Genomic DNA, 21,008 nt, shown 5'->3' on the forward strand with positions numbered 1-21,008 from the left:
AATTCTCATTTCATAACTTAATAATTTTTAAATCTAATTAATTTTATTCCTTATAAGTAAGAACCAAAAAATCTCATTAGCCTCTATCTAAAAAACCAAATTCTCATTTTCTCATAAAAAATTGAAATCTAATAAATTTTATTCCTTATAAATAACAACCATCAAACCGAAAATCTCAAAAGGTACATTTAACTGAAAACATTTAAATAAACAAAAACAAATTTTGTTCTCTATAAATACAGTGTAAAAAACGGTGACCAAATCTGAGCTATTAAATAGCTTAGAAAATTATTGTACAGGAAAGTATGGACTCAGTTTAAATGGTTTAGAAAATTTATGTCAAGAAAATGGTTATTCAAATGTGACTATCCATTTGACTTTATTGATTATTTTAATAGGAAAGAAATGAATAAAGAAATAAAGAACAGCAAACTAAAATCTATAATTTATTAATGAAGTTTGATCAACTAAAAAAAGAAAAGTTGACTAATTATTCTAAACTCAGATAAAGTCAATCAATTGAATTTATTGTAAATTCTGTTGGCATTAGTAATAACAATGAAATAATGAATTAAGCGAAACAACTGTAAAAGAAGTTTATCAAAAAGCCAAAAAATAAAAATTATTCTAAATTTAAAAAAGGGAAATAATTTAACCTATCGAAGGAACTGAAGTTAAAATTAGTAACAATAAATATTTGAGTAAAAATCTTTGAATGATCTTCATGAAATCTGTAAACATAAATATTTAAAAAATATCCTAATCTTTAAAAAAATAATTGAATGCATTTATCAACAGATCTGTGGGTAAATGTGTTAATATCGATAACGACGATTATTTTAGAAACATTCTATCAGGTAAAATCAAGAAATTAAACAAAAAAGTTGTCAGAAAAATTTACCAGATTTTAGTTTTCTAGGTGATGAAAGTTTTTTCAAATCAACTAAACAAATTTATAGAAAAGGTTCTGTTTTCACATAAAGAATAATAACTTGTGGAATTAGTAAATCTGATAATATTGTGGAACCACAAGAATTTTTAAATCAAATTAAAGAAGAAATAATCAACAAATTAAAGAATATCTTGACTCAAAGAAGAGCAATTAAAGTTAACTTAAAATTTTATTGTAATTTTAAATGACAAAAAAATGAAGTATAAGTATTGATTTTAAGGCATATAATTAAAATTTATTAAGAACAACAGATTTAGAAGATTATTACCAAACATTAACAAATAAGCTACTAACTTCAATGGAAGAAGTGTAAAGGAAAAAACTGATTGGTCTTGATTTTATATAGATAATTTAGTCTTAAATGATGATAAACACAATCTAATTTTTGGTTCTTTTCATATCGATGTACCAAAAGTAATTAAACATATAAAATCTGTACTTAATGTAAAAAACAATGAAAAAAGGACTTTCTTTATTCAATAATACCAGCATTATATCCTGTAGAATGTGCTACAGAAAGAGTTAGTAAATATAAAAATATTGGATTAGAATTATTTGATACTTTTGAAAATTAGAAAATTAATTTTTCATTTCAGATAAAAGATATTCCAAAATTTGAAAAGAAATAAAAATATTTCAGTTAATGTCTATGCAGATGGGGATACTGAATAAGAAGAAAATATTTATCCTCTGTATTATAAACAAAATAATCAACGAAGACATGTTAATCATTCTTTAATTCGAAATGAAAATAATTTACATTATTGTTGTTTAAAAGATTTATCTAGATTAATCAGTAAACAAACAAGCAAACATAATGGTAGAATTTAACTTTGTGACAGATGTTCAAGATATTTTGATTCACAAGAAAAATTAGACATCCATGAAAACGATTGTAAAGAACATATAGAAGTAAAAATAGATATGCCTTTTAAGGGACAAACATTGAATTTAAAAATTATAATCATTCATTGAGCTCCTTTCGTAATTGATTCAGATTTCGAATGTTTATTGAAAGACGTTCAAACGTGTCAACTAAACCCTGAAAATCTTCTATTAAAAATAGTAAAAACATTTACCAGTTTCATTCAGTTACTATATTAAATATTCTAGTGGTGATTATAAAAACCCTGTTACTTACACAGGTAATGATACAGCACAAAAATTCGTTGAAATGTTGGAAATAGAGTGAAGAGAAATTTCTAGAATGTATATTAGGTATGTTCCAATGAAATTGACTAAAGAATATGTAATTAATCATAAAAATAGAGAAACTTGTCACATTTGTGAAAAATATTTTTAATTTGGAAAAAAGATAGTAAGAGATCATTGTCATTTAACAGGAAAATATAGAGCATTTGTGCATGAAGATTGCAATCTTAATTGGCAAAATTATAAATTTATTCCAGTTTATATTCATAATTTAACAAATTACTATGTAAATCTGTGTCTTCAAGAAATAGCAACTGATAATCGATTTACTGATGCAGTTCAAAATAATGAACAAAAATTTATTTCTTTTAGCAAATAAGTTGAAGATGGATTAACTTTAAAATTTTAGATACATCAATTTTTATGGCCTTAAGTATTGGTAAATTGTTTTCTAATCATGCAGAACAATACTTTAGAGAAATAGCAAAATAATTTGAAGGCTAACAATTAGATTCAGTAATTAAAAAAGGAGTTTATCCTTATGAATATGTGGACACTGAAGAAAAATTACAAGAAACCAAATTACCCAAAATAAGAATTTTTTATTTGAGAATCAATAAAGATAATATTTTTGATGATGATTACGAAAGAGCGAAAACTGTTTGGAAAAAATTCAATATTAAAATTTAGATGAATATTCAAAATTATGTAATAAATACAATGTTTTAATTTTAGCTGAATTTTCGAAAATTTTAGAAACACATGTATTAAATCTTGTATACCTCAATAATCTTGGTATTTTACAGTTCCAGGATTAGCATGGGATTCTAAGTAAAAAAATAACAAAAATTGGACTATTACATGTTTATGATATGTTTTTTTCGTGAAAAGGGGATTCTAGGTTTAATTTCACAAAGTATTAAAAGATATGCTAAATCAAATAACAAATATATGGAAAGTGAGAAGCTATCAAATGAATCAAATTACATAGCATATTTAGATGCAAATAACTAATATGGGTGGGAAGTGTCTCAATATTTACCTTTAAAAAAATCGAGTGGAGAGGTCAAAAATAATTTAATGCTCAAAAATACTTAAAATACCAAATTAATGCAAATATCGTTGTATTTTCGAATTTAATTTAGAATAGCCAAGAAAATTACATGACTTATGTTAAGACTTACCATTAGCATCAGACGGAGGAAATAAATTATAAACAACTTAAAATAATAAACAGAAGTATGTGTATTATAGAAATCTTAAACAATATTTAAGGCTGGGTTCAAAATTAAAGAAAATTCATAGAGTCTTATCATTTGAACAATCAGATTGGTTGAAAAAATATATTAATTTTAATAGAGAAATGAGTAAGATGGCAGCTAATGATTTTGAAAAAGACTTCTACAAATTAATGAATAATTCAGTGTTTGGAAAAACAATGGAAAATCATAACAGATCCAAGGAAATAAATGTGTGCTATTCCTAAACCAAATTATGAACATACAATGGTATTTTTAAAAAATGTAGTAGCAGTTGATGTGAAGGAAATTAAAATAATCTTCAATTAACCAATTAATATTGGAAGGAGTATTCTAGATTTTTATAAAATAAAAGTGTACAATTTTCATTACAACATTATGAAACCAAAATATGGTGAAAATAATATGTTATATTATACAAATATTACAATATAAAAAAATGTGAGTGTACTGTCTCAGAAAGTATTCTTTTAGTAGGGAAGTTTATGGGGATATATAAAGTATAAAAGGCCTTTAGGGGGGCAGGTGTTATAGTCAAAATCGATGAGTCTCATTTTGGCAAAACAATGTACAACAGGAGGTAACCTGTGGTGAGATTATGCATCTGGGAGCCTGTAATTTCAAGTCCACAATGTGATGATGTAGTTTTTAAGGCAGTTCCTAGTTGAATGAAGGAAGTTTTGGTGAAATTAATTGAACATCATGTTGAAGAGGGTTCTGTAGTTATTTCCCATAGTTTTTCTTCATACAGGCATTTAGGGAATAGGGGTTTTCAGCATCTAGTCATCAATCATAACATTGAATTTAGATCTTCATTAACTGGGATTTGTACCATTAGTTCAAATGTTCAAATGGCTCTACATACTATGGGACTTAACATCTGAGGTCATCAGTACCCTAGACATAGAACTACTTAAGCCTACCTAACCTATGGACATCAAATACATCCATGCCCAAGGCAGGATTCGAACCTGCGACCATAGCAGCAGCGCCATTCCGAACTGAAGCGTCTAAAATCGCACGGCCACAGCGGCCTGCTGTACCATTAGCATAGAACGTTATTGGTCAGCCATAAAATCTGTTGTAGGGAGGGAGAAACGACGCATTTTGACTCTACAGAGCAATTTAGACGAATACTCATGGAGACATAGTGCACCCAATACATATTGTCCATTTAAGTGTTTCCTTAAAACTGTTAGGCAAATGTATAGTCCAAAGTTTGTATGTTATTTACAGGTTGGGATGGCAGGTGGGGTGGGTAACTGATGATTAAGGGGAAAAGGTGGATTTGATCTGTTTGGTTAAATATCGATTTGGATATTTCTGCGGTTGATCCATCAATCTTCATTTTGTTTTGTTAGGTAATTTTCTTCTGTTTATTTTATTCCTATTATTTCACTTCATTTCGTTGATGTGAACTTCTGGGTTTATATTTTTGTAAGTATGTGTGTTTTTTCGTGATTTTGCGTTCTTGTGTATGTGATTTTTCTTGACGTCCTTCAAGGCAAGCTTTGATTTTTTATGGTGGAGTTAGTGTATGGTAAGTTTAGTTTTCTACTTTTTATGTTGTACTGAATTTGTCTATTTTGATGTGTTTCTTTGTCATATTATACTGTTATGTGTTAAGTATGGGTTCGTCTGCAGTACGGAAAACAAATTTTGAAGTTGTTGCTCTTTTTCCCTTTTCTAGTCCAAGTATCACTACGCTTTTTTCGAGTCTGTACTAGCACTATTGACGGCGAAAAGACCGACATACGTAAAATTTGTATCCTACACTTCAATTGACATATACAGATCAATTGAAGAATAAGATACTAATACTAATGAAAACGAAGAAATCGACGTGTGGTAAATTTGTATCCCATACTGCAGTTAACCTATACAAATCGACTGAAGTTCGAGATACAACTCATATACATATCAACTGAGGTATTCCATGCTACTGTTATTTCTATTCCTTTTTTTCTTTACGTTTTTACGGAAGTACAGGACTGAAACAAGGGATATCCTTGACATTCTGTTCGAAATATTAATGGATGTCATATATGTCTACCATGTTTTCTCTCCTGCATTCCTTTGTTTATGCACACTCGTCTTTGCTGTCAAATCAGTGTAATAAATCATCTCTGGCAAATTCTGATATCGTTGGTTAAAGTCAATGGATTGTATCCCATTCTTGAGTAGTCCCCTATTACAGGGCTCATATTACGAAATGATTAATCTCCTAGGTGGACCTAAAACACAACAACCACCTATCAAACAATGTAAATTAGTTTGGGGTAAACCTATTGCTTAAGAAATTTCTTTTACTTATGTTATTTTACAATGCACATGGTAAAGCATTTTCTTCAATTGTGAAATATGGTCGACCACTTAAACCAAAGAGATAATTTAACACTGAGTCAGCAATACAAGTTTAGCCACGACTGTTTTATCTCTGTTTTGTTTCAATATAAAGTAAATGTCATTTATATCTTCTTTCCTTTCTTTTCCAAAATATTTACTACGAGTTATTTTTGTAAATATTAAGCATCTATAAGGATAGAATATTCCCTTCCTGTTTATCTTTGTGCAAATAATTTCTATTCAAATAATATTGTCAAACTCGACATATTACTAAATAAGTGCATCTCTGAACTTTGTTTCTTTTTTTTTCCAGCCAACTGACAGCCAACTAAGAATATCTTTGCATTTACATCTTTCCTCTTACAAACTTTCTGAAGTTTCGTTTCTTTAATTTAATTTTATTGAATCTTATCTTCTTGTGATACAAGTTGCTTTTTGGACCATTTCATATTTCAAATAATCTTTTCCAGGTTAATGTGTCGAAGCTGTACTTGATTTATCTCGTACATCAGAAATCGACGGCTGTTGATGTGGAGCTTATAAAGTTACAAACAGTCACTAAACTGCATGCGATACGTGGGCGTACAGCACGCTGCAAATGCGGGCGTTGTTGTTTCTTCCTAATACACACATATATATATATATAACGCTCCATTCTCAACTACGTAAGGGAAAGTCACTCATGTACATTGAGAACAGGAATACTTATTGAAAACTAAAACTACAGAGTTTAACAGTGTCTCCCCTTAGCCAGGAAGTAAGTGGACAAGTCAGCGCCCCAGGCAGCGAGCTCTCGAACTTCTTTGACGTAACTTAGCGATGATGCACTGTGGAACGCGCCATTTCTGCCGCCCGCACAGATGAATGCCAGCAATTCTCTTTCCCCCGTGCAGCGACTTAAAATTTATAAAAAAAATGCACACAAAAAAACCTATCCGCCACCACCACTTTACCCCTGAAGTTATACAATTGAAACAAAAATTATTCCTTTTCAGATGTTGGCAAATTGCGACCCACTATATTTATCTAATTTAATGGTTACTCCGTAGTTCAAAGCTGTAAGCAATGATTTGACTATGACGAGTCTGCCTAAGTGGTTCCAGTAGGTTACCATCAACCTTTACGGGAAAGTTCTTGACAATTTATGAGCAATCAACAGTGTACTACCAACATGTACAGTTTCATTCCGAAATTCTCTAGTGCCTGTTCAATCGGAATTGTTGCAAATTAAGTCTACCACTCAACGAAAAATCACAGATCACTCCTTTACACCAATAACGAACCACTTACCGTCTTGGCGTGTGATCATCCTCCTAATCAAGACGGCGAACACTCGACTCCCTCAGAGTGCGCTAAGCACATATAGGGCTACAAGAACACAGCAACACTCAGTGAACTTACCAATTTTCTAACAAAAAAAAAAAAAATGGTTCAAATGGCTCTGAGGAGTATGGGGCTTAACATCTATGGTCATCAGTCCCCTAGAACATAGAACTACTTAAACCTAACTAACCTACGACCATCACACAACACCCAGTCATCACGAGGCAGAGAAAATCTCTGACCCCGCCGGGAATCGAACCCGGGACCCCGTGCTCGGGAAGCGAGAACGCTACCGCGAGACCACGAGCTGCGGACTTTTCTAACGAGAAACATTAGCTATAAAACATGGATCTACGTATCAATAATAAGTACTTGGTCTCAGTACAGTCCTCAGAATGAAATATTTGTGTCATCTAAAGAATTATTTAAGACCGCTCTTTACACCATTACTTAGTTTTACCCCCCCTCGATAGCAAATCAAAGGTTAACAGTGGGGACCAGTAGGCAGTGACTAACAGGTGGAAACTCGCGGAGCTAAACAAATCAACTACATGGCATCAGTAATTACTCTGATCTAGAAGTACCCAAACTCTACTGCTACTGCAAGTTCCACCAATCCATTCCGACTATTCGTCCTACAGCTAACTACAGTGACCGGAAAAAAAGTCACAACACCAAGAAGGAGTTGTGCGACATAAACGAAAATTGGTAGGCTGTATCTACGTGTGATAGATGATGTCTATTCAAATTACTCTACAGTTGCGAAAGAGAGGCGCCGGTAGTGCCGCTATGAGGATGCAAATTAGGTTTGTTTTATTGCACTCTGTAACGGTCGTGAGCGTTGGTTACCTTTGAGACAACGTGGTGTGACGATGCAAGAATGCCTTTAAGGCGACAAAGACGCCTTTATCAACACCTAACTAAGTTTGAACGAGATCGTGTAATAGGGCTACGACAAGCTGGATGTACGAGGGCAGTTCAATAAGTAATGCAACACATTTTTTTCTGAAACAGGGGTTGTTTTATTCAGCATTGAAATACACCAGGTTATTCCCCAATCTTTTAGCTACACCACAATATTTTTCAACGTAATCTCCATTCAATGCTACGGCCTTACGCCACCTTGAAATGAGGGCCTGTATGCCTGCGCGGTACCATTCCACTGGTCGATGTCGGAGCCAGCGTCGTACTGCATCAATAACTTCTTCATCATCCGCGTAGTGCTTCCCACGGATTGCATCCTTCATTGGGTCAAACATATGGAAATCCGACGGTGCGAGATCGGGGCTGTAGGGTGCATGAGGAAGAACAGTCCACTGAAGTTTTGTGAGCTCTTGCGTTGTCATGAAGAAGGAGAAGTTGGTTCAGATTTTTGTGCCTACGAACACGCTGAAGTCGTTTCTTCAATTTCTGAAGAGTAGCACAATACACTTCAGAGTTGATCGTTTGACCATGGGGAAGGACATCGAACAGAATAACCCCTTCAGCGTCCCAGAAGACTGTAACCATGACTTTACCGGCTGAGGGTATTTCTTTAAACTTTTTCTTGGTAGGGGAGTGGGTGTGGCGCCACTCCATTGATTGCCGTTTTGTTTCAGGTTCGAAGTGATGAACCCATGTTTCATCGCCTGTAACAATGTTTGACAAGAAATTGTCACCCTCAGCCACATGACGAGCAAGCAATTCCGCACAGATGGTTCTCCTTTGCTCTTTATGGTGTTCGGTTAGACAACGAGGGACCCAGCGGGAACAAACCTTTGAATATCCCAACTGGTGAACAATTGTGACAGCACTACCAACAGAGATGTCAAGTTGAGCACTGAGTTGTTTGATGGTGATCCGTCGATCATCTCGAACGAGTGTGTTCGCACGCTCCGCCATTGCAGGAGTCACAGCTGTGCACGGCCGGCCCGCACGCGGGAGATCAGACAGTCTTGCTTGACCTTGCGGCGATGATGACACACGCTTTGCCCAACGACTCACCGTGCTTTTGTCCACTGCCAGATCACCGTAGACATTCTGCAAGCGCCTATGAATATCTGAGATGCCCTGGTTTTCCGCCAAAAGAAACTCGATCATTGCCCGTTGTTTGCAACGCACATCCGTTACAGACGCCATTTTAACAGCTCCGTACAGCGCTGCCACCTGTCGGAAGTCAATGAAACTATACGAGACGAAGCGGGAATGTTTGAAAATATGCCACAAGAAATTTCCGGTTTTTTCAACCAAAATTGGCCGAGAAAAAAAATGTGTTGCATTACTTATTGAACTGCCCTCGTACCTTCTGCGATACTGCAGAAAGACTTGGCAGGAATGTATCCACTGTACATGATTGCTGGCAACTGTGGTCACGAGAATGTACGGTCGGAAGATGACCGGACTCCGGGCAGCCAAATGACGTCATCGAGAGGGAGGACCATCCCGTTCGGTGTATGGCTGTGGAGCACTGTGCTGCACCTGCAGCGACAATTTGAGCTGTTGTTGGCACCACAGAGACACAACGAACTGTTACATACAAATAGGTTACTTCAAGGACACCTCCAAGGCAGATGCCTTGCAGCGTGCATTCCACTGACCTCAAACTAATGGCATTAACGACTGCAGTGGTGTAAAACGGGAGCTCATCGGAGGGCAGGGTGGAGGTCTGTTGTGTTTTCTGATGGAAGCTGGTTCTGCCTCGGTGCCAGTGACGGCCGTTTGTTGGTTAGAAAGAGGACAGTTGAGGGCCTGCAATCAACCTGTCTGCATGCTAGACACACTGGACTTACACCTGGAGTTATGGTCTGGGGTGCGATTTCGTATAACGGCAGGACCACTTTCGTAGTTGTCCCACGCAACCTGACTGCAAATTTGTACGTCAGTCTGGCGATCCTATATCTTGTGCTACATTTCTAGGGGGTGTTTACCAACAAGATAACATACGCCCACGTCTACACGTACATCTACATCTACATGGTTACTCTGCAGTTCGCACTTAAGTGCCTGGAAGTGGGTTCATCGAACCATTTTCATACTACTTCTCTACCATTCCACTATCGAATGGCGCAGGGGAAAAAGGACACCTAAATCTTTACGTTCGAGCTCTGACCTCTCTTATTTTTTTATGATGATTATTTCTCCCTACGCAGGTTAGTGTCAACAAAATATTTTCGCATTCATTAGAGAAAGTTGATGATTGAAATTTCGCAAATAGATCTCAGCCGCAAAGAAAACCGCCTTTGTTTCAGTGACTGCCACCCCAACTCGCTATCATATCAGTGACACTCTCACCCCTATTGCGCGATAACACGAAACGAGCTGCCCTTCTTTGCACTTTTTCGATGCCCTCCGTCAATCCTACCTGGTAAGGATCCCATACTGCGCGGCAATATTCCAGCAGAGGACGGACAAGTGTAATGTAGGCTGTCTTTTTAGTGGGTTTGTCGCATCTTCTAAGTGTTCTGCCAACAAAGCGCAGTCTTTGTTTCACGTTCCCCACAATATTATCTATGTGGTCTTTCCAATTTAAGTTGCTCCTAATTGTAATTCCTAGGTATTTAGTCGAATTGACAGCCCTTAGGTTTGTGCCTTATCGTATACCTAAAATTTATCGGATTTCTTTTAGTAACCATGTGGATGACCTCGCACTTTTCTTTGTTTAGTGCCAATTGCCACTTTTCGCACCATACAGAAATTCTCTCTAGATCATTTTGTAAATGGAATTGATCGTCTGATGATTTTATTAGACGGTAAATTACAGGGTCATCTGCAAACAGTCTAAGGCGGCTGCTCAGATTATCACTTACATCATTTATGTAAATAGGAACAGCAGAGGGCTATGACACTACCTTGCGGAACGCCAGGTATCACTTCTGTTCTACTCGATGACTTACCGTCTACCACTACGAACTGTGACCTGTCTGAGAGGATATCACGAATCCAGTCACACAACTGAGACGCTACTCCATATGCACGCAATTTGATTAATAATCGCTTGTGAGGAACGGTATCAAAAACCTTCTGGAAATCTAGGAATATGGAATCGATCTGAGATCCCTTGTCGACAGCACTCATCACTTCGTGGAAATAAAGAGCTAGCTGTGTTGCACAAGAACAATATTTTCTGAATCCGTGTTGGTTATGTATCAATAAGTCATTTTCATCAAGGTGATTCATAATGTTCGAGTACAGTATATGCTCCAAAATCCTACTGCAAATTGAGGTCAGTGATATGGGTCTGTAATTCAGTGGGTTACTCCTATTTCCTTTCTTGAATATTGGTGTGTGAGCTGTGCTACGGCCGGCCGGTGTGGCCGAGCGGTTCTAGGCGCTTCAGTCTGGAACCGCGCGACCACTACGGTCGCAAGTTCGAATCCTGCCTCGGGCATGGATGTGTGTGATGTCCTTAGGTTAGTTGGGTTTAAGTAGTTCTAAGTTCTAGGAGACTGATGACTCAGATGTTAAGTCCCATACTCAGATGTTAAGTCCCATAGTGCTCAAATGGTTCAAATGGCTCTGAGCACTATGCGACTTATCGCCCCCCCTTCATCGTTCCGATCCAGCGCTCAGAACACGTCTCATGGAGAAATGCAATAACTGTGCCACACTAGTGGTGTGGGGCACCAACCTGCTGGAAAACGACGTCGGGAGGCACCTGTGGAACTGAATAGTTCGCCATGTCGAGATAGGTGTGCCCTGTCACTGTAGATTCCATAAAATATGGACAAATCAATTATAAAGAATGCAGCGAGTCGCAGAAACACAATTTATTTATCTTGTTGGAAATCGATTTCGACTGATATCAGTCATCATCGGTGCATTTTTCTAACCGATACATGCCATAAGTAGAAGTACTGTCCTTGGCAGAAAAATGCACCGGTTAGAAAAATGCACCGATGATGACTGATATCAGTCGAAATCGATTTCCAACAAGATAAATAAATTATGTTTCCGCGACTTGTTGTTGCATTCTTTATAATTTTATAGTCCACGATCGCTGCACAGAAAGGGCATCTTATGGAGCCCAACAATGAAATCACAGCATGTTTTTGTAATCCCAACACCTGTCCTCTAGTCGGAAAATATGAGAACCACAATGACAATTCAGAAGATTTCGTCCGTCGGCTAAGGAACTTGCGACTTCCGCCATCAGATGTTCTCGTTGTCGATGCGGTCTCGTTTTTCACTCGAGTGCCACTGCAGGAATCACTGTTTCTCACTGGCGTGAAGCTGGAAGGGAATCTTGTTGATTTGTTTAAGCACTTGCTCACCTCGACTTACCTTGTATTCAGTGACCAATACTTTGAACGGAAAGACGATGTCGCAATGGGTAGTACATTGTCACCCACTGTGTCAATCTTAATATGGAATACTTCGAGGAGTTAATACGTATGTGCTTTTTGCTATATGTGGATGTCACCTTTGTCATCTGCCCCACGGCGCTGTGCCACTAGATTCATTTTTTTAACACCTAAATTGCCTTCATTCCAACTCCAAGTTTACGATCGAGATGAAAAAGAAGAACGGCGAACTACCGTTCCTGGACGTATTGGTGCGTACAAAGCAGGATGGCTTCTTGGGTCACGCTATGTACTGTAAACCTATTTACACCGCCTTACAGACCACCAGCTGTCACCATCCAGCACAATGAAATGGCGTGCTTAGGACGTTGGTCCATGGAGCACGAGCCATATCGGATACTGGCAGCCATCTCCACGCCGATTTTTAGAGAACAGGTATTCTGAGCGGGATATTCGCCGGCGCGTTCTAGATGAAGTGATGAACTGGAAGAACGTGAAGAGCAAAGAGGAATGATCGTCTTGCTATATGTTGGCGGTGTTTCTTCGGAAATAGGAAGATTGTTGGAGAAACACACAGTTAAATGGGTCTTTCATCCGCCAAAGAAACACAGAACTCTTATAGGCTCAGTGAAAGATGATCACAGTTTAAGTATCGGATAAGATGTCATGTAGCTTGCGGGATGTCATACATCGGACAAACCTGTCGCACTGTGGAGGATAGATGTATCGTCCATCGACGACACACGCCTCAGGACCAGCCAGAGAAATTTGCAGTGGCCGAGCATTGCCTCAGTACAGGACACTGTATGGAATATAAAATTCTGTCATCGACGTCTTAGTTTGGGGACAGCGTTGTTACATAAACTGTGGGAATTCGCAGCTCAACTAACTTGGGTAACAGGGACGTAGGATACCAACTCAGCACGGCATGTGATCCAGCGCTGGCCACTTCAACGTGTGTTCGCCGCACCTGAAGATGTAGGCCACTAGCGTCTTCGAAATACTGAGGAATTTTCAGAACTACATCCGATGTCTCCCCAGAGAATCATGTTTACACCTTCTAGTAGTTTTAACCTGCACGAACTTGTCTTCGGTGATCTGGTAGTCATGGGGGAACATAACGAGATGTGTTTGGTAGGACCTCTGTTTACAGGACACATATTGATCTCCGTTCTCCAGAAATGTCATAGAATATGAGCATAGAACACGTTCCGTAATTCTACAACAAACTGAAGTCAGCGATGTGGGCCTATAATTATATCCATCATTTCGGCGACTCTACTTGAATATAGCAATGACCAGTGCGTCTTTGTTATTGCAGCAACCTACGATAAACTACTGCCAGAAGCTAGGGCATTAACAGTCGGCGGTAATGGGATTTCGCCCATTAAACTAAGTACTGTCCAGCCATTCTATTTCCTTGTAATTTTGCCGGACGCGGTGGTCTCGCGGTTCTAGGCGCGCAGTCCGGAACCGTGCGACTGCTACGGTCGCAGGTTCGAATCCTGCCTCGGGCATGGATGTGTGTGATGTCCTTAGGTTAGTTAGGTTTAAGTAGTTCTAAGTTCTAGGGGACTGATGACCACAGCAGTTGAGTCCCATAGTGCTCAGGGCCTTGTAATTTTGTAGTTCTGTCAAGTGATTTTTACTTTTGATAAATATTATTAACCATATAACATGAATATCATGTCATATCTGACTTTGCCGCAGCTTCAGTGTAGTGAAGCGATGTGTTTATATAAACCTTGAGAACCATTTTAGTTTTGAAATGCACTGTTGTTTTTCCTCAAACAGTTTAACGAACAGCTGTCATATAGGGAAATAAGAAGACAGAGAGAAAATTTTATTTCAATTCATTTATTCTGTGACAAAGTAGACATTACAGTATTGTTCTGTACTGGCATTAGACTGAAGTTGGACTTTACCCAATATTGACTGCAATTTATACCCACAATGGATAGGAAATATTTCACGCACTTTATTGTGTATACATTTAAATGTTCGTGGTAAGCCTTTTAATTAATGAGTAAATGAAAAATGTACGTAATTTTTTACTTCTTTTGTATTTTGGAGGACCATCACAGTTAATATCTGTGGAAGGATTGCCTGTATTATCACTTCAGCTATAAATATGTGTTATGTTATTTTGGCTTTTCTCACGTGTTCCATACCTTATGGATGTGCACACTATGCCTCACTGTGTAACAAATTTTATTTACTTCGTATGAAATTTATCGTAAGGTCAGAAAACAATTGTGCACTAACACATTGGGATCGACAGTTCCCTGACACTGACAACAGTCTCTTTAACCTCGTGTAATGATTTTATGCACATATATGATTATTTGGTGTCGCAACTCCAAACCTGTTGCATCTATTATACAGCAGGACTTCATCATCATTCATTCTATTCACCATTCCTTTTGTTTAGCACTTGTTGTTTTTCCTCAAACAGTTTAACGAACAGCTGTCATATAGGGAAATAAGAAGACAGAGAGAACATTTTATTTCAATTCATTTATTCTGTGACAAAGTAGACATTACAGTATTGTTCTGTACTGGCATTAGACTGAAGTTGGACTTTACCCAATATTGACTGCAATTTATACCCACTTGTGTCCTGTCTTTAATTACGACAATTTTTTCTGTATGAACTGTGGTACCACATATTGATGACTGGCTGATATGAAGAAACAGTGCGATGGAGTCAAGTATGTAATTTAGAATATTATGTACCCCAGCTCTGTCAGAAAATTCTCACATGTGTCTAAGAGCTGATGGGGTACAAATGTATAGCCCTCAAGGTATCGAGGCTGCTGTGTTGACAGCACGGCAGATGCTGTTATATTTAATCATTTATAGAATACAACTTTGCTAGCATAACAATCTGACGCCAAGATTTGGTTGAAACTGCATGTTAAAAAGGCAAAAAAATACCAACCTGCTTATTTAAGTTTACGGACAGACTATGAAACGGCTGGTTCACTCTGATGTATCTTCTATTTTCAAGGTAGGATTGGGAAGCCGCTACAGCCACAATGCTTCAGAACGCGTTATGTGTCTTAAAGAGAAAACCGGGTAATGTATGTGTAAGCCATTGCAGACGTACGTCGCCCTGCCAACTTCGTAATACGTGTGTCGTTGCTGGTTTATCCTTTGATGTGATGAGCACCACCACCAAAGCCGCCTCCGTAGCCACCACCGACGCCATAGGCACCTCCAAAACCACCACCACCACCACCGATGCCATAGCTGCCCGCGCCAAAGCCGCCTGTGAGACCGTAGCCGCCTCCGTAACCTCCGATGCCGCCCCCGTAACCTCCGATGCCGCCTCCTAGACCGAACCCAGCGCCTCCTCCTAGACCGAACCCAGCGCCTCCTCCTAGACCAGCTGCACCAACAGCTCCTCCTCTGGCCACTAGGACGGGCACAGGCCGCGGCACAAATACGGGCACGTGGACGTCACGTGTGACTGCGTAGGGAACGGGATAGGGCACCGTCTGCCGGACCACCAGTGCAGTCCCGACGCTGACTCCAGACGCACCTCCGACGCCACCAGCCCCACCTCCTGCTCCACCAGCTGCAACACCGCCAATGCCGAGACCAGCTCCTCCGTATCCACCACCGTAGCCGCCTCCACCTCCATATGCACCGATGCCGGCACCTCCTCCGTATCCACCACCGTAGCCGCCTCCACCTCCATATGCACCGATGCCGGCACCTCCTCCGTATCCACCACCGTAGCCGCCTCCACCTCCATATGCACCGATGCCGGCACCTCCTCCGTATCCACTGGCATAGCTACCGAGGCCTCCGTAACCAGCGAAGCTGCCTCCTCCTAAGGCACCTCCTCCTCCATACCTGCAAATAAAGACGTGTGCAGACTTTTTAAGGAGTGTGTCAGAACTCTCCATTACATTGGTTTAAATATTACACTATCGAAAACAATACAGCCGACTTAAGGCTATTCCTTGCATTGTGTAGGATTCTGCGATTCTCTATGGAAATAAAGCAAGCACTCAGATATACACTACTGGCCATTAAAATTGCTACACCACGAAGATGGCGTGCTACAGACGCGAAATTTAACAGACAGGAAGAAGATGCTGTCATATGCAAATGATTAGCTTTTGAGAGCATTCACACAAAGTTGGCGCCGGTGGCGACACCTACAACGGGCTGACATGAGGAAAGTTTCCAACCGATATCTCATACACAAACAGCACTGGTTGCCTGGTGAAACTTTGCTGTGATGCCTCATGTAACGAGGAGAAATGCGTACCATCACGTTTCCGACTTTGATAAAGGCCGGATTGTAGCGTATCGCGATTGCGGTTTATCGTATCGCGACATTGCTGCTCGCGTTGGTCGAGATCCAATGACAGTTAGCGGAATATGGAATCGGTGGGTTCAGGAGGGTAATACGGAACGCCGTGCTGGATCCCAATGGCCTCGTATGAGTCGAGATGACAGGCATCTTACCCGCATTGCTGTAACGGATCGTGCAGCCACGTCTCGATCCTTGTCAACAGATGGGGACATTTGCAAGACAACAACAATCTGCACGAACAGTTCGACGACGTTTGCAGCAGCATGGTCTATTAGCTCGGAGACCACGGCTGCGGTTACCTTTGACGCTGCATCACAGACAGGAGCGCGCCTGCGATGGTGTACTCAACGACGAACCTGGGTGCACGAATGGCAAAACGTCATTTTTTCGGATGAATCCAGGTTCTGTTTACAGCATCATGATGGCGGCATCCTTGTTTGGCAACATCGCGGTGAACGCACATTGGAAGCGTGTATTCGTCATCGCCATACTGGCGTATCACACGGCGTGATGGTATGGGGTGCCATTGGTTACACGTCTCGGTCACCTCTTGTTCGCATTGACGGCACTTCGAACAGTGGACGTTACATTTCAGATGTGTTACGACCCGTGCCTCTACTCTTCATTCGATCCCTGCGAAACCCTAAGTTTCAGCAGGATAATGCAGGACCGCATGTTGCAGGTCCTGTACGGGCCTTTCTGGATACATAAAATGTTCCACTGCTGCCCTGGCCAGCACGTTTTCCAGATCTCTTACCAACTAAAAACGACTGGTCAATGGTGGCCGAGCAACTGGCTCGTCACAATACGCCAGTCACTACTCTTGATGAACTGTGGTATTGTGTTGAAGCTGCATGGGCAGCTGTACCTGTACACACCATCCAAGCTCCGTTTGACTCAATGCCCAGGCGTATCAAGGCCGTTATTACGGCCAGAAGTGGTTGTTCTGGGTACTGATTTCTCAGGATCTATGCACCCAAACTGCGTGAAAATGTAATCACATGTCAGTTCTAGCATAATATATTTGTCCAATGAATACCCGTTTATCATCTGCATTTCTTCTAGGTGTAGCAATTTTAATGGCCGGTAGTGTAGATAGAAACAATCTGAGCATTGCTGTGAGCGGAAGTAAAATTTCTGCATCTTCATCTACATTTATACTCCGCAAGCCACCCAACGGTGTGTGGCGGAGAGCACTTTACGTGCCACTGTCTTTACCTCCTGTAAGTAGGTTGTTTAGGTTTTTATGTTGGTAACGTCACGTGACCATCAATCCTGATGTTAAGTTTCTCGCTGTTCTCGTTTCTACTACTTCTCATTACCTTCGTCTTTCTCCGATTTACTCTCAAACCTACTGTGTACCCATCAGACTGTTCATTCCGTTCAGCAGATCATTTAATTCTTCTTCACTTTCACTCAGGATAGCAATGTCATCAGCGAATCGTATCATTGATATCCTTTCACCTTGTATTTTAATTCCACTCCTGAACCTTTCCTTTATTTCCATCATTGCTTCCTCGATGTACAGATTGAAGAGTAGGGGCGAAAGGCTACAGCCTTGTCTTACACCCTTCTTAATACGAGCACTTCGTTCTTGATCGTCCACTCTTATTGTTCCCTCTTGGTTGTTGTGTCATATTGTATATGACCCGTCTCTCCCTATAGCTTACCCCTACTTTTCGGAACTGTGTGGATGATGCTTTTCCGAAAGTCAGATGGTATATCGCCAGACTCATATATTCTACACACCAACGTGAGTAGTCGTTTTGTTGCCACTTCCCCCAATGATTTTAGAAATTCTGATGGAATGTTATCTATCCCTTCTGCCTTATTTGACTGTAAGTCCTCCAAAGCTCCTTTAAATTCCGATTCTAATACTGGATCCCCTATCTCTTCTAAATCGACTCCTGTTTCTTCTTCTATCACATCAGACAAATCTTCACCCTCATAGAGGCTTTCAATGTATTCTTTCCACCTATCTGCTCTCTTCTTTGCATTTAACAGTGGAATTCCCGTTGCACTCTTAATGTTCCCACCGTTGCTTTTAATGTCACCAAAGGTTGTTTTGACTTTCCTGTATGCTGAGTCTATCCTTCCGACAATCATATCTTTTTTCGATGTCTTCACATTTTTCCTGCAGCCATTTCGTCTTAGCTTCCCTGCACTTCTTACTTATTTCATTCCTCAGCGACTTGTAATTCTGTATTCCTGACTTTCCCGGAACATGTTTGTACCTCCTCCGTTCATCAATCAACTGAAGTATTTCTTCTGTTACCCATGGTTTCTTCGCAGCTACCTTCTTTGTACCTATGTTTTCCTTCCCAACTTCTGTGATGGCCCTTTTTAGAGATGTCCATTCCTCTTCAATTGTACTGCCTACTGCGCTACTCCTTATTGATGTATCTATAGCGTTAGAGAACTTCAAACGTATCTCGTCATTCCTTAGTACTTCCGTATCCCACTTCTTTGCGTATTGATTCTTTCTGACTAATGTCTTGAACTTCAGCCTACTCTTCATCACTACTATATTGTGATCTGAGTCTATATCTGCTCCTGGATACGCCTTACAATCCAGTATCTGATTTCGGAATCTCTGTCTGACCACGATGTAATCTAATTGAAATCTTCCCGTATCTCCCGGCCTTTTCGAAGTATACCTCCTCCTCTTGTGATTCTTGAACAGGGTATTCGCTATTACTAGCTGAAACTTGTTACAGAACTCAATTAGTCTTTCTCCTCTTTCATTCCTTGTCCCAAGCCCGTATTCTCCTGTAACCTTTTCTTCTACTCCTTCCCCTACAACTGCATTCCAGTCGCCCATGACTATTAGATTTTCGTCCCCCTTTACATACTGCATTACCCTTTCAATATCCTCATACACATTCTCTATCTGTTCATCTTCAGTTTGCGACGTCGGCATGTATACCTGAACTATTGTTGTCGGTGTTGGTCTGCTGTCAATTCTGATTAGAACAACCCGGTCACTGAACTGTTCACAGTAACACACCCTCTGCCCTACCTTCCTATTCATAACGAATCCTACACCTGGTATACCATTTTCTGCTGCTGTTGATATTACCCGATACTCATCTGACCAGAAATCTTTGTCATCCTTCCACTTCACTTCACTGACCCCTACTATATCTAGATTGAGCTTTGCATTTCCCTTTTCAGATTTTCTAGTTTCCCTACCACGTTCATGCTTCTGACATTCCACGCCCCGACTCGTAGAACGTTATCCTTTCGTTGATTATTCAATCTTTTTTTCATGGTAACCTCCCCCTTGGCAGTCCCCTCCCGGTGATGTGAATGGGGGACTATTCCGGAATCTTTTGCCAATGGAGAGATCATCATGACACTTGTTCAATTACAGGCCACATGTCATGTAGATACACGTTACGTGTCTTTAATGCAGTGGTTTCCATTGCCTTCTGCATCCTCATGTCGTTGATCATTGCTGATTCTTCCGCCTTTAGGGGCAATTTCCCACCCCTTGGACAAGAGAGTGCCCCGAACCTCTGTCCGCTCCTCCGCCCTCTTTGACAAGGCCGTTGGCAGAATGAGGCTGACTTCTTATGCCGGAAGTCTTCGGCCGCCAATGCTGATTATTTATCAAAATTTAGACAGTGGCGGAGATCGAATCCGGGACCGAAGACGTTTTGAGTGTGAATCAAAGACGCTACCCCTAGACCATGGGTACGTAGTCACGAAGTCAATGAAGTTAAGGAACTCTGCTACCTATGCAGTAAAATAACCAATGACGGACGGAGCAAGGAGGACATCAAAAGCAGACTCGCTATGGCAAAAAAGACATTTCTGGCCAAGAGAAGTCTGCTAATATCAAATACCGGCCTTAATTTGAGGAAGAAATTTCTGAGGATGTACGTCTGGAGTATAGCATTGTATGGTAGTGAAACATGGACTGTGGGAAAACCGGAACAGAAGAGAATCGAAGCATTTGAGATGTGGTGCTATGGACGAATGTTGAAAATCACGTAGCGCTCTGTATGAAAATCACTGACTGTGCTGTGTGCAGTCTGTGGCTGGTTTGCATTGTTTTTGCTATTGTAGTATTGGACAGTTGGCTGTTAACATCGTGTAGCGTTGCGCAGTTGGAGGTGAGCCGCCAGCAATGGTGGATGTGGGGAGAGAGATGGCAGAATTTTAAGAGCGGACGATCTGGACGTGTGTCCGGCATAAAGAGTAAATTTGTAATACTGGATATCATGAACTGATATATATATTACGACTTTTGGACAGTATTAAGGTAAATACATTGTTTGTTCTCTATGAAAATCTTTCTTTTGCTAACTATGCCTATCAGTAGTTAGTGCCTTCAGTAGTTAGAATCTTATTTACCTGGAAGT

General features: G+C 39.9%; 1 protein-coding gene across 1 annotated transcript in view; it reads right to left on the reverse strand.

Annotated features, from left to right (window-relative positions):
- The window catches only part of LOC124550620 (glycine-rich protein 23-like), a 75,140-nt gene that overhangs the window by 27,561 nt on the left and 26,571 nt on the right, over positions 1 to 21,008 (reverse strand). The window contains exon 3 of the mRNA XM_047125343.1: positions 15,529 to 16,172. Coding sequence (XP_046981299.1) covers positions 15,529 to 16,172 — 644 coding nt within the window. The remainder of the gene's footprint in view (positions 1 to 15,528; positions 16,173 to 21,008) is intronic.

The sequence above is a fragment of the Schistocerca americana genome, chromosome 9, assembly GCF_021461395.2.
Source record: "Schistocerca americana isolate TAMUIC-IGC-003095 chromosome 9, iqSchAmer2.1, whole genome shotgun sequence".
In the NCBI taxonomy this organism is placed as follows: domain Eukaryota; kingdom Metazoa; phylum Arthropoda; class Insecta; order Orthoptera; family Acrididae; genus Schistocerca; species Schistocerca americana.